This window comes from Cavia porcellus, unplaced genomic scaffold (genome assembly GCF_034190915.1).
Source record: "Cavia porcellus strain 051 isolate PalLab524CR breed Dunkin Hartley unplaced genomic scaffold, mCavPor4.1 scaffold_19, whole genome shotgun sequence".
Taxonomy (NCBI): Eukaryota; Metazoa; Chordata; class Mammalia; order Rodentia; family Caviidae; genus Cavia; species Cavia porcellus.
In genome coordinates this window covers 5153554-5167732 of record NW_026947502.1, presented here as the reverse complement: position 1 = coordinate 5167732, position 14179 = coordinate 5153554, and the positions used below count along the sequence as shown (strand labels likewise).

The 14179-nt window shown below is 50.1% G+C and overlaps 1 protein-coding gene and 1 long non-coding RNA gene across 5 annotated transcripts in view; one reads left to right on the top strand and one right to left on the bottom strand.

Annotated features, from left to right (window-relative positions):
• LOC134471583 (uncharacterized) overlaps positions 1-14179 on the bottom strand; it is a 137322-nt gene that overhangs the window by 6113 nt on the left and 117030 nt on the right. For 2 of the 3 annotated variants that reach the window (XR_010041042.1, XR_010041045.1), the window contains one exon: positions 12226-13052. The exons of the other annotated variant lie outside the window; for it this stretch is intronic. This is a non-coding gene — a long non-coding RNA (uncharacterized LOC134471583). Of the gene's footprint in view, positions 1-12225; positions 13053-14179 lie in introns of those variants that run through there. 3 annotated transcript variants of the gene reach the window in all.
• Fstl4 (follistatin like 4) overlaps positions 1-14179 on the top strand; it is a 368201-nt gene that overhangs the window by 341270 nt on the left and 12752 nt on the right. Inside the window, exons 11-14 of one of the 2 annotated variants that reach the window (XM_063230623.1) lie at positions 104-130; positions 2048-2166; positions 4041-4187; positions 12137-12244. In XM_063230623.1, coding sequence (XP_063086693.1) covers positions 104-130; positions 2048-2166; positions 4041-4187; positions 12137-12244 — 401 coding nt within the window. The remainder of the gene's footprint in view (positions 1-103; positions 131-2047; positions 2167-4040; positions 4188-12136; positions 12245-14179) is intronic. The other variant, XM_063230624.1, reaches the window with a different exon arrangement.

Genomic DNA, 14179 nt, shown 5'->3' with positions numbered 1-14179 from the left:
AGCAGGGCATCCCTGCACGGAATGAATCCCCGCGGTCAGCGTTTGACCTCTTTCTTCTTTCCCTTCTGGCAATCCTGTGCCTGCTCTCCTCTCTGCTGCACAGTGGCAAACATTCTTTGGAGAGAGGAAGGTACCGCCCTTCATTGGCCTGTGTTGTGCCTGTGATCGTGCATGTCTGGGACTCCCCGAAGGTCCACGTCTCCGGAGCTGCTGTCAGCTTTGCTAACGCACCAGCAAGGCCCACAACTCAAACCTAGAGGGGGGAGGGGAGGTCTGCGTCCAACTCAAATGGAAACTCATCGAATCAAATTAAAAGCCATTAGCGTGTTTAATGGCAGCCTTTAAAATGGGAAGTTTCCACTGAAAACTGCTGGGAGCCTTGTCTGAAGCAGACCACTTGACAGAAGCTCTCAGTCAGATCTGGACCTTCCACTTTTCCCACAGTGGACTGCATGTTGGGGTTCATGTTTTGCTATCTTATTTTGTCTTTAAAAGACCGAAAGGCTGGGAATATAGTTTCGTGGTAGAGCACTTGGCTGGGCTGCATGAGGTCCTGATTTCAATCCCCAGCACTCCTAAAAATAAATGAATGAATAACCTTCTGCTAGCCACAGTAGCTGGGTCTTAATTATGCTTTACTTGAGAAAAAAAAAAAACACAATTTCTGTAAATCTGCATTTTTCAACGTATAGACTTTTCAGAAGTATATCTTATTTATGAAGCAAATTAGCTGTTGGATCGAGCCATATGTAAATGCCATTTCTGTACATCAAAGATGGCCCAATAGTGACAGTTTCATTGGCTCAAGATTAGCATGAAGGCCTGGCAGCAGCAGCAGAGACAGAGTGCCTGCTGGGCACTGCTCGCATGTGCATGCTCAGGTCCCTGTAGGTGATCTCCAGAGCTGAGCTGAGTCCAAGTCACCCTGGGTGACCTGTTCTCCAGCTGGGCTGGTGGACTATTTCCCATTTTCCAGTTCTACTGCTTTATAATTCACTAAAAACTTACCCAGAGAGTCCATTAAGCCATGACACCAGCCTTCTCAGCATGCTGGAAACATTCTTAATATACTTTCCTTAGAATTTATACAAATCCTGATTTTCTAGCATTAAAAGAAGTGGAAGGAGAGAGAAAGGAGGAAGAGAAATGGGGCAGGAAAGAGGTGGAGGGGCGAGGGGAACCCTAGATCTCACATCCCTTTGTGCCATGTCCGCCCCGAGGGAGAGAAGAATGAGCGGACGGAGCCTACAGGTGGGATGCAGGGTCTCACCCAGCTCTGGCACAGAGGCGGGGAGCCCCAGCCAAGCCCTCCTACTCCCTGGTCCTGGGTCTCTTTACTTTGAGAGTAATGGGCTGAACCAGCCGGTCCCCCAGGGCGCTTCTCCAAGGATGACATCCACAGACATGCACAGCCCCAGACCAGGGCAGGGGCAGACAGATAGGCAAGGCCAGAGTGTTTGCTACACTGCCACCCAGGCCGCCCCAGAGTGGGACAGAAGTGGCACAAGCTGTCTGAAAGGAGGGCTGGACGGGCCAGGACTGAGTGTGGACAGAGTACCAGCCAGCACACCCTCAGGCCCCACCTACAAGGAGCAACACCATGTACAAATGCTTTAAAAACAAAAGCCTTTATCTTTTTGACACCATCCGCTCCATTCTGCTTCCACTAATCCCCACCAACCAACCAAGGGATGCTTTCCATCTCCGAACAAGAAAGATCAAGGACTGTCACAAAGGCGAGGCCGTGGTTATTTGTAAACTTGCATTGGCTGCCAACCCTAGATGATGCAGCAACAAGACACTGTGTGTCTAGGGCAGCTTGGTACCACGGAGGTGGACAGGGGCGTCTTGAGTCTCAGCCTTAGGGTCCCTTTCTCCCCACGTTCCCCATGCGTCATCAAGCAGGGTGCCTCCCGCTGGCCACTCATCCCGCCCATATCTGCCGGGAATTGCATTTGGTGCCTGCATCCTGTGTGTTCTGCGTTGCATGTAACCGGCCTGGGGGTGACCTCTGGGGGCCTGACCATGCTGTTTGCCCCCTGCCCAGGCCTCAGTGTGGGAAACATGTTCTATGTCTTCTCCGACGACGGCATTGTCGTCGTCCATCCTGTGGACTGTGAGATCCAGAGGCACCTCAAACCCACAGAGAAGATCTTCATGAGCTACGTGAGTGTCTGTGGTCAGGGCAGCGTCCACATCACGGGCAGGAAAATTCTGAAAGTCAATCCCACGTGTGCCGGGCGGATGTTAAATTCCACTGGCTGTGTACAACGCGGTTCCCAGTTGCTCCGGGGCTGAGGGAGGAACACAGGAGGCTGAGCACTCTCCCTCGCCTTTCTCCAGCCAGCAGCCTCTGCCGTGTGCCGAACCCCAGGCGAGGTCCAGGGGTGCATATAAGTTTCCAGCTTCCGGCTACCCAAAGTCCAGGGCCATAGGACGCAGATAGCAATGTGAGCAGACAGCTGCCGCAGGGGACTAGGGAGAAAGCCCGGATGCACAGAATGAACCACGAGGCCAAGGAGAAAGCCACAGTGGAGTGGACAGAGGCAGAAGTGATTGGTAGTGGTCGATCCAGAGATAGCCTTCCTTGCTCAAGAGCCAGCTGGCAGGAAGATTCCCGGGCGGAGCCTGCCCTACCAGGCCCCTTTCTGTTTCCCACCTGTTTCATGGGGTACTCTGGGCTCCTTGAAAACATGACCTACAGTTACAGTGGACTGAGACAGACTTCATGTAAGTAGACAGATGCACATACACAGTCAGGCGTCCAATGAGAACACAGCAGAACTGAGGGACAGGGAAGCGCTAGGGTTGCTAAACTCGCTGTGGTCAGAGAGGGCCTCTGGGGAAGGTGACATCCAAGCTGAGAACTGAGAGTAAACCAGACAGACACGGGGAGGACAGCGTTCCTGGCAGAGAGAAGCCACTGCCAGGCCCGGAGGGGAGTGAGCCAGAGGACAGCAGGAACCAAAAGAAGACGCCCTGTGGGGCTCAGGAGGCACTGGGGTTCGCTGTTATTAGGTTAGGGGGAATCATGTGACCTGGCATACATTTCCTGTGATCACTGCAGTCATGGTGTGGACATTAGATTGGCAAAGACTGGTCTAGGACCCAGGAGCAGAGTCTGGTTTTTTGTACCGGGAGACAAACTCAGGCTCTTGCCAGGCAGACACTGTGCCACCGAGCTGCATCCCCGGCCCCAGGGAGCAGCGTCTGGGTACCAATGGTGTGGCTAGAGCTGGGAGGATGGGGAGATGTGGTGAGAAAGGGGATGATGTTTTTAAGGAAAGGATTTGGGATGTATTGGCTGGGAAACGAAGGCGGAGGAGAAGATGACACACACTCAAAGTTTTTAGTCTAGGAAAGTAAACCGAGTGCTTTCGGGTTTGGAGCAGGATGAGCAGAACCGGGAGGCAGATGTGAGAGCTGGTTTGGGGCATTCAGATTTGAGATCCACATTAAACCCCGAGGTGGACGAGGCAGGTTACTGTGGACATGTGGACTGTGTTTCAGGCATGGGCTTCAATGAGACCGACGGAGGAAGAGGAGGAGGAGGAGGAGGAGGAAGATTAGAAAAGAAATCTAGGAGGGAGGCCAGGAGACTCTGACGTAGAGAGCCACAAAGGGAGCAGAGAGGGCTCGGCCCCTGCAGCGGGCGGAAGGGAGGACGTGAGCAGTGCCCAGCACCCTCAGGTGACAGTGACAGCGACAGCACGGGTTTCCCTCAGCAGCTGAGGAGTCCGTGTGGACCTTGTGAGCACAGTGGCAGCTTTGTGGACAAGGACTAAAGCCAGAGAGGACATGGAGACAGGGTGTGGACCCCTCCTTCAGAAGCCTGGCCAGCAGCAGGGACAGGAAGAGGGAGCCACTCAATATTGAAACCGCTGACGGAGAGGGACAGAGTAGGGCGACAGAGAACTGTCCCCGAGGAGGTGGATCCATGGAAAGGTTGTGAGCCGCATTGTGTCAGAACCACAAGGAAGTGGGAGGGGAGGGACCGGAGGGTGGGGAGGAGGAATACCCAGGGCGTCTCTCCCTTACAGAAAGAGATCTGTCCCCAAGAAGGCGACGCCACCCAGCGGTGCCAGTGGGCGTCTGCAGTCAACGTCAGGAACCGGTACATCTACGTGGCCCAGCCAGCACTGAGCAGAGTCCTTGTGGTCGACGTTCAAGCCCAGAAGGTCCTACAGGTACAAGTTTGCCCAGCCACTCGTGTGCACTGACTCCTGAGTATTTCTTGGGCGCTCCGTATGGAACGCCAGTCCAAGCACTCCAGAAATAGCCATGAACGATCACAGTGGTCCCCAGCACTTAGATTCTCACCGGGAACCCAGAACCTAAGTCCAAATTTCAGGGAACTGGAAGGATTTGGATGAGGTCTGGGAAAACTCAGACGGGAACTATACAAGGACTCCAAGGACTCGAAGTCGGGGTCCTCTCAGGGGTGAGCAGAGAGCCAGCTCTGAGTGCGGTGCAGTGTGGCGGTGAGATCAGGTAAAGGCAAGGTCACGGCCCAGAGACAGGCGCTGACTACATTCTCAGAGGAAGAGAGGAGGCAGGGGCGGGCACCAAAGCCAGACACGAGAGCATGGCAGGGCAGGCTGGTAAGCAGCGCCAGACCCAATGTGTTGTTCTTTACCAGGGAAGCTTTCAGCCATGATGTCCACGAACATTTTCTTGGTGTCATTTGTGGTATCTCCTGCTCCTGGATAGACTCCAGTCAATCTTAACTTACTCTTCTTCGTCTCATCCAGCAGCTGCTGCATTGATTTCTCATGGTCCCTTGCTAGTTTTGAGAAATCCTTCTCTTCCTGTTTGCTATCTGCAAGCCTGTCTTCAGCATCCTCCCACTGGCCTAATCTGTGTCGAATATTTTCAGTGGAGTTTTTATTCTCCTGGCTATCTGTTTGAGTCTGCTTCAGGGATTCCATTTCTTTCCTGTGCTGAGCTTCTATAAGCTCGTCTCTTTTTTTGTCTGTGTCTGCTCTGGCATCACTAAGCATGGTCTTTATTTGGAATATCGTCTCTTTAGTTATCTGAGAGATTATTTCTGATTTCATGTTTTCCAGAGCCTCATTCAATTGCTTCATTGTTACTGCTGCAGAGAGACCTGGAGGGGCTTCTAGATTGTCCCCTCACTGCCCCCCCCCCAGATGTGTCTTTGGCAAACTCAATGTCTGGGGTTGCATTTTGTTCAAGTGTCTTCTCATTGCTTTCCTTAATTCCTGGGGTGATGCTTGGAAGTTGCCAAGCATCTTGGTGGGCTGCTTTATGGCTACTATTTAGGACCGTCAGGTGACGACTAATTCTTGAGATGTCTTCCAGGTGTAGCTGGTTTTTGGGTTTTGAGTCTGCTGGAAGATCTGACCTCTTCAGTTTGTTGGGGATGAGAAGTTGTTTGGCCCAGTCTCTGACTCTCTGGCACTGTGCCACAGTATTTTTTGTGACCTGTAGTCAATCTCGGTCACGGAATACCAGGACCAACAGCTGTTTAGAACAATTATGTCAATTTTGGCTATAATGCTACCAATAGCATCAAACACAGCCTAGAAAATGACAGGCTGAGCTAACCTTTAATTTTTCCACTTTTAACTATATAAACTAGATTTATGGTTACATAACAAACAGAGTCTAAATCAAACCAGAAAATTATATGCATTGTACAATGATATGTCAATGGGTATGTCAAATTTTGCCCTCTGGCATTAAAATTTAAAATTGGAAAAAGAGGAAGAGGTTAGATTAGATTAGAAATAAGGTTGGAGGACCAAAGAAAGAAATAAAAACTAAAATTCAAAGACAAACATGAGAGAGAGAAGGGAGGAGACAGGGAAAAAAGTCCACTTCCAGGTTTGTCCAGATTTGTCTCTGCTGTCACCGGCAGACAGCCTGCAGAGACAGAGTCCTGACCCGTGGCCCTGCATCCCAGCACAGCAGCGGTGGCTTCTTGGTGGGGTAGTGGCCTGCACTCTCTGGTGGAGACCAGTCGTCACCTCTGGCTGTCTTCCAAACACCTTCCGCGGGTCTGAGCCCTGCTGGGAGTCAGGAGAGGGAGCCAGCCACAGTTCGGAGTTCTGATCTCAGGCTGCCCACCTCCAAGATGGCCCCAGACCCCTGCACGCACCACCGGTCTGTGCAGTCCTTCACGTCTGCTGCGTCTCTCTGCAGAGCCTCAGGGTCACCAGACCTCAGTGTCCACAGGTTCAAACCGCTCCTCTTGTGCAGAGAGTCCCCCGCTCTCAGGGAGCAGGCACCGCTGGCCGCCCCTTCTCCGTTGGAGTTTCTCCCTCACTCTCTCCTGGGCTTTAGTTTGCACCTCAGATTCTTCCTGGGTCCAGAGCACCCCTTTCCTCCTCCTCATCTTCCTCATGTTGCTATATTTCAGCATCTCAAGAGAGGCTGTTGTCTCTGTTGCTTACTGCTTTACTATCTCCCCCCTCGATGTATTTTAAAAAGAGCCTAAAAGATGTTCTCGCGTGGGAGTGTATGGTCTGAGAGAGAGAGTCAAGGTGTTTGCTTGCTTGTCGACTTGAGCATAGAAGGATGGTGCCATTTACAGTGTGAGGCAGGCCGAATAACAGACCCCAAGATGTCTGCACCCTAATCCCCGGAACCTGTGAACATCCACTGATAGAGCATAAGGAAGCTCACAGATGTGATGAAGGATTTTCACAGCAGGAAATGAGCTGGATTATCTGGGTGGGTCCTAAGCGCAGTCAAGAGCCTCCTCATCAGAGAAAACGAGAGAAACTTGGCCCCCGGAATAAAGGAGTCAACGTGAGCCTAAAGCACGACAGTCCATTGCTGGCTTTGACAACTGGAGGGAGAGGAACTCAGACCAGGGCTGAGCTGTAGAGACGGAATGAGCAAACAGGTTCTCCCTCTGGCCGCTGCAAGGCTGCAAGGAGCATGGCCCTGCTGAGCTACTGCTTTTGTCCCAGTGAAATCGATTCTGGTCTTCTGGTCTCCAGAACTGTAAGAACAGATCTGTGTTGTTTCGAGCCCCCAGATCCATAGTAAGTTGTCACTTCAGCAACGCAAAATGAATACACTGTGGTGAAAGAGACTTACGCAGGCGGGGAGCAAAGCAGAGGTCAGATAGGGGAGACGCTGGTTTGAATGCTATTAGATATGTAAACAGAGACATGGAGAAAGCACAAGGGTTATTGGGCCAGGCCAGAGAAGTCAATTGGGTGACATCAGATGGAATCCCCAAGGGTGACAGGAGACCTGGGTCGCTCCACATGTAATGATCAGGAAGGAGGGGGGATACCAGCAAAGGTGTCCAAAGAGGAGAGGCCGGAAGGGCAGCTGGAACATCAGGAGAGCTGCAAAGAGTGACAGGCTTCACAGGCGAGCTGCGCTCAGCAGTATCCAGTGCTCCCTGAGAGCGTTCGTGGGACGTGAAGACGGAGAACAGGTCATCGGGCTTGGTACCACAGCATTGTGGATCAGCTTGGCGGGGACAGAAAGCATGACAGTGGTGAACACAGGCCTGCTGGGGGGCTGGGATTCGGGTCGGAACACTGGGGAAGGAGGTGGCGGTGGGGGAGCGGGCAGCTGTGTGGAGAGGTTTGGTTTCCCCAGGGAAATGAAGGAGAGGACCAGGGCAGTTGCTGAAAGTGAGTGCTAAAGGGACATCACCATGTGTGTGCGCGGCTAGAAACAGCCCCACCCCACGGAAGTAGCAGAAGCCCACAGGATGCTCGCCCTTCCTGAAAGACAGCGCCTTTCTGCAGGCCTGCAGGAAATGCAGTCTTCACCGCAAGGTGACAGGGCAGGTCCACTTTCATCTCATTGCATCTGTTTGGTCAGTGAAATAAGGAAAACTGCCACCAAGGCAGGCGGCTTGAGGAGATAACAAAACTTAAACATGGGACAGAGTGGACCAGGTGCACGGGGTTGGACCGCTGGGTGGCAGCGAGGCCCCTGAAGGACTGGGCGTCGGCTTAGAGCACTCTGCACAGCTGCTGCCCCTCCCCACCCACACTCTGCTGCTCGGCACAAGGCTGGACAGCAGCCAGGCTGTGGTTTCTCCTGGCAAATACAGCAGGAGGTTTCCTGCCTATCTTTTTGTAATTGATTCTCCCGGCCAGGGAACACGCTCGAATAATTTTAGTCCCTTGGGATTTACCAGAGGTTTTTTTCTCCAAAGCTTGTTTTATAATAACTGAGTTTATGATCGGTTTTAGCAAGTGTTCTATGCGTGCTTCAGGAGGGTGTGTATCCTGACGGCTCGATGCGGTTTTCTACAGATGTCCGTTATGTCACTTTGATTCATCGCACTGTTCAGACCCACTAGCCTTAATGATTTTTGTCTTCTTAGTCTGTCACTAAAAGGTGTGTTAAAAATTTTCCACTATGATGGGACATTTATCTGTTTCTCCAAGTTCTGCCCATTTTTGCTATAAAGTTGTGTCTTTTTGGAGGGAAAGACTCTTATTCTTAGGAAAACATATTTTTCTCTACTAAGCCTGCTTACTTGAAAGTCTGTTTTTGCCTAATACTGGTTAAATTAGATGCATTCTGATTAGTATTCTCGTGTCATAATTTTTCACCCTTGTACTTTCTATGTCCTTCCGGTTAAGGTATTCTTTCACAAAGCAACACATGATGGATTTCATAGATCTGGGGCTCTCTCTAAAAGAATCTCAGTCTTGTACTTGAAGTATTTTGTCCACTTATACTTCATGTACTTGATTATATAGTTGAGTTATAATAGTGTCTTTTCATTAGACTACATATTTGTACTGCTTTTTTTTCCGGTTGCTTTCTTTTGAATTTGCCAAACAGTTTAATTCTGTTTTTCCTGACTACTAGCTTGTTAAAGATTCACTCTGTTCTGTTATTAACATCAGAGAATTATAACGCTGCATCCTTGCTTCAGGACCAACACAAACTGTCGTTCATTTTCCCCATAATGCTGAAACACTTTAACTCCTTTAACCCTCCTGTGTCTTTTGCATTATAATAACTGATTTTAATTCTATATATCACTTAACTCGACAAGGCATATTATTTGAACAAGCACTCATTAGTATTCACCCATCATCATCTGCCTTCTAGTGGTCTTTTTCCTGAAGTACGTGGTTCTTAATAGTTCTTACAGAGAAGGTGTGCTCGGAAGAGTCTGTTTTTGTCTCTTTGAAAATATCCGTTTTTCTCTTCATCTCTGAAGGTTATGTTCACCAGGTAAATAATTCTAGATTGGCAATTATTTTCTTTCAGCATTTTAAGATGTCACCCTGTGTGTCCCATTGATTTTGATGATAGGCTAATTTTCGGTCTCGCTGATATTCTTTTGAGAGTAATATATCTCTTTGTCCTCTCTACTTTTTAATTTTTTTTCCTTTGGTCTTTAGCAGTTTAGGAAGTGCCTGGGTATGTTCTTTGCATTTATTCTGATTTGGGATTTGCAGAGGTTCTTGAATGTGTGGATTGACATTTTTCATCAGATTGGGGAAACCTCAGCAATTCTCCACATGTTCGGCTTCCTCTTTTTAAAAAATGAGACTTTTCGTTGCATCCTGTATTGTCTCCCTTTACTTCATTTTGGATGTGTTCTATCAACCTGTTTTCTTCTGCTCTAACATGGATTTAATAACATTTATTTACTAAAGTCTTATTTCACATATTTCACTTTTGAAATTTCAACTTAATTTTCTATTTTTAACTCTATTTATACACAAATTGTTAGTATTTTTTTGGATCACCTACTTCTCTTTTAATGTTGTTTTTATATCATCTGTCTTTTACAATGCCTAGTGATTTTTTTTAAAACCACACATTTATATATAAAATTGTAGAGAATTTAAACGATTGTCATCCAACAGAAAAGGTTTGTCTTTTCTTCTGCTGGGCAGACAGTGGCAAGCGAATCATTCAAAGCTCCCAGAAGGCTCGGGCTGCCTCCTCTTCAGCCCTGATACTGAGACTTTTAACCCAGAGCCTGCCTGTTTCTCTTGTCTGCCGGCCCTTCGCACCTCAGAATACTGAAGCTAAGGGGATTGTGCTCTGAACTTGAGGGTCTGGGTTAGCTGTGCGCCCCTCCTCCACACTGCCTCCAAACAGGAATACGGAATCTCAGGGGGTGGGGGCAAGGTTAGGCAGAAAGGAGAAACAATAGCCTCTGTCCAGATTTTAGGGAAAGTTTACTTAAAGAAAGCAAAAAAATAAAGTAGCTGGAGGAGAATAGGGAGTCATGAAGGGCTTTTTTCTCCTTTAAGAGATCAAGACCAAGACTCAGACATGGTGATGCACACCGTAACCCTAGCACTCCAGAGGCTGAGGCTGGGCTGCATAGTGAATTCAAAGCCAGCCTGAACTACAGAGCAAGACCCTGCCAGGAGGGAGGGGAGGGGAGGGGAGGGGAGGGGAGGGGAGGGGAGGGGGAGGGGGAGAGAAGGGGGAGGGGAGGGGAGGGGGGAGGGGAGGGGAGTGAAAGAAAGACAGACAGACAGAAAGGCAGAAAGGAAAACTAAAAATAATGCCCAGCTGATATCATCATGAAGAAGAAGACCATGTTGGGTGGCAAAGCCTTTGGCAGATGGAGAGAAGTAGCTGACACTGGCTGGACGGGAGTGAGGTGGGCTCCCTGAGGGGTCCAGAGTGTGTGGAGCCTAGAAAAAGTCTCCCCTTGAGACTTGAGGAGCTTTTACGCTGAGTAGGAAAGCAGAAGTACCTTTCAAAGCAGAGGTGAGGGGGGCTAACAGTTCAGCAGCGGGCACTACTGAGTCCTGAAAAGCTCGGATCTGTGTATCCTTCCTTGAGGTCACCAACAGATGAGTCATGCTGCCGTCACCACAGTGCAGGGTCCTTAGGAGCGGGCACCAGGAGAAGCGGGTGGGAGGGAGCTCGTCAACCCCGGGAAATCTCCCCCATCACAGTGTGATCTGGAGGCCTGCGGCGCTCGAGGGAGGGGACCGGATGGAAATCAGCTCAGGATGGTGGAAATCAGTTAGGGAGAAGGGGACACGGGCTCCCTAGGTGAGCCCTGAGAGGCGTGCAGAGCGGTGTGCAAAGATGGTTCAGCCCAACCAGAAAGGCTCCGACATAGTTTGTTGAGATTGAAATTTCAGAAGTGATGTTGACATGGAACAAGTTCTGGTGGCTGAGGTGAGGGAGAGGAAAAGAACATTGAAACCAAGAAGCTAAGAAGGCAGACCCTGAGTAAATAGACCATGTGGGTAGATTTGACGGCACCAAACCTGGTGACCAAGGAAGGGAAAAGATGACAGTGAACTTGGGTCCACATATTTGGTGAACAAAGGAAGTAACTAGGAATTCGGCCAGTGAATGGTGACAGAGAGACCTGGGCTCCCAGGCTCGTGACGTGAGAATTATGGAGTAAAGTTTGGGAACTTACACAACTACATTATAAGAAGTTTTAAAAAATAGCTTATATCATGTGACAGGGCCCCAGAGAGGCTGTGGCTTCCTCAGACAGCAGAATGGCAGGTTCTACAATTACGGAGCATCCGCCTGATGCCAAGGTCTGGATCCCAAAGGCTCTACCTGCAGGAAGTGCCTGCAGGAAGAAAGGAGCTGCTCAGAGTCAAAGAAAGATGAGAGAGGGGTGGGTAATGAACGAACTCAGAGTCCACCTCGGATGAGTCGGGGAAGGACCAGATTATGAATCCTGGACACAGAGCAGCTAGGGAAGGATGCTCAGTGGGCAAGGGGACCATAAAGCTTCCAGGAGGTGGACTGGAGGTGTAGCTCAGTGGCACAGCGCCTGCCTGGCAAACGCAAGGTCCTGAGTTTCATTTCTAGTACCCAAAAAGGAAAAAAAAAAAAAAACTCTTCCAGGAAGAAGGAAACGGGAGCTCTGAAGTTTGAGTGGTACACTTAAAACATCCGTGTGCAGGCTTTGGCCAAGTTGGTCAAATATGAAAGTAAGTCCTTAAAAGAATGGATATTAGAGAGAGAGAGATAGACAGACAGACAGATAGACAGACAGAAGAAGGGAGGGAGGCAGGGAGAGAGGGGGAGAGAAGACATTATTGACCAGTTATATGCCTCTGAGGACAGTACCCATCAGAGGAGAGCTAAGAACGATGGCCGTGGACACAAAGCCTGGAAGTGGTCATCACATCAGCTTCCACCACAAGATGACCAACTTGCCGCTTTGTGTTTCAAGTCCATAGGTGTGGACCCCCTGCCAGCTAAGCTGTCCTATGACAAGTCGCATGACCAGGTGTGGGTGCTGAGCTGGGGGGACGTGCACAAGGCCCAGCCGAGCCTGCAGGTAGGTTAAGCACATGGAGGCTACACATCCTCTGTACGAGGAGGCCCTTTCTGTAAGATCAGTGTCTCCCGCTTCCCTGGGCAGGCGTTCACATGCACCCAGAATATCCCCATCAAGGCTCAAGGAGAGCGCAGGAAACGGCCTCGGGGAATTGCCCCTGCCAGGCAGTTAGCACAGCACTGTCCGCCCGGGCCTGCTTTTAAAGACAGTGGTACTGACAATGACAGACGCTATTTCAGGACGGCCAGTCCCACCCTCCCCGGCTCTCTTGAGCCAGTAACTCCAGGAACCAAGCAGGACGAGGCACTTGAAGAAGGGGAACATGCTTTCTTCACCCTGGGCTGGGCAGGTGGGAGGACAGCACGCCCCCGGTGCTGGCTGTCCTCACCTGTTTCCTGTTATCAGGCCGAAATACCCACAGCCGGGCAATCCACAGAGGAAAGATGTTGATTTGGGCTCATGACTGTATTCAAGATCAGGCAGCTACATCCGGTCGGCTCTGGTGAGGGCCTTCCACAGCATCTTATCCATGGGAGAGGTGAGCACTTGGAAAAGTCCCATGTGAGGCAGAGTAAGGAGCAGGGCCAGGGCCCCTTTCTAACAACCTGCTCTTGTGATAAACAGTCCCATCAGAGCTCATTAATCCTTCCGGGAGGGTGGAGTCCTTATGACTCAATTACTTCATAAAGGTCTTTCCACCCCTCTGCCCCATTACATCGCGGACAATGCCTCAGCGTTTCTGTGGGACACTCTCATTCAGATGACAGCACTGGCCAAGAAAGAGGAGGAGCAGCCACAGCGATTATATCTATAAACAAAAGCACATTTACTAGGTGTTCATGGCGTGCATGAAAAAGTTAAGCAGTTTGCCTGTGCCCCGGCCCAGCAGTGTGGCTGTGCAGCCTGCTCAGTCAGACCCCTGCCTTTACCTCATACCCCTCTAGGACGAGGTTAGGCTCCAGAGATGCGGAGGGTGCCAGACCGGGACCCGGGGAAGGGCAGCCCGGCCCTGCACTGTGCGTGCCTGGCCCAGTCCTCACCAGGAATTCATGAGGAAGTGATTTGAATGGCTGCTGACTTGATTTTCTCCAAGAGATTTCCAGATGTTCAGGAGAGGAACTCGAGCCAACAGAGTTTGATTCTCTCTCAGAAGCCCAGTTGAAGAGGACTGCAACAGGAGCTGTGCCCTGTTTCCAGAACTGGTGAGAAGCCAGGAGACCAGGACCAGAAGTAGCTCAGTCCCAGGCACTGACCACCCGCCTGCGTCCTGCTCGACCAGGAAAGACACTACTTCACCTCTGTCAGCTGAAGCCACCGTCACGCAAGGGTGCACTGACCAGTCCTGGGTCCCAGTAATAACTCATCAGAGGGTGTAAGAGCTATAACAAAGGTCACTGCAGACAGAATGGAAGTCCAGAGAAACAGAGCTCCCAGAGGAAACGCTCAAACATGGGAAGAAATCACTTACAGGAAATCCAAGGAGAAGGCCCACCAAAGACAAAGCATTTGTTGTTTCGTTTTGTTCAGCTAAAACTAAACAAAAATATTAAAATGGCAAAAGATGAGTTAGAAAATGCATGATTCCTACTGAGCCCCACCAAAAAATTAGGCTGAAAGGAAAGACAAAAAATATCTTTCAGAAAACACATGGTAAACATCTGAAAAGACTGAAATGTGACCTAGAACCACAGAAGTTCAGACAAAGAAAGAGATCACGGTGAAATGGAACCCAATATTAAATGCAAAATAAAAATTCTAAATTGGAAGAAGTCAAGTCGAACCCTCCCATAAGCCAGCAGCAGTTGTGGGTCAGGAAAAGAGCCAAGAAGCCAACCCGCACCTCCCGTGAGCCAGCCGAGTGCAGGCTGGGAAGGAAGCGGGTGCCAGCAGCTGATGTGGAGGGTCACAGGCTGAGAGGCAGCAGCTGATGTGGAG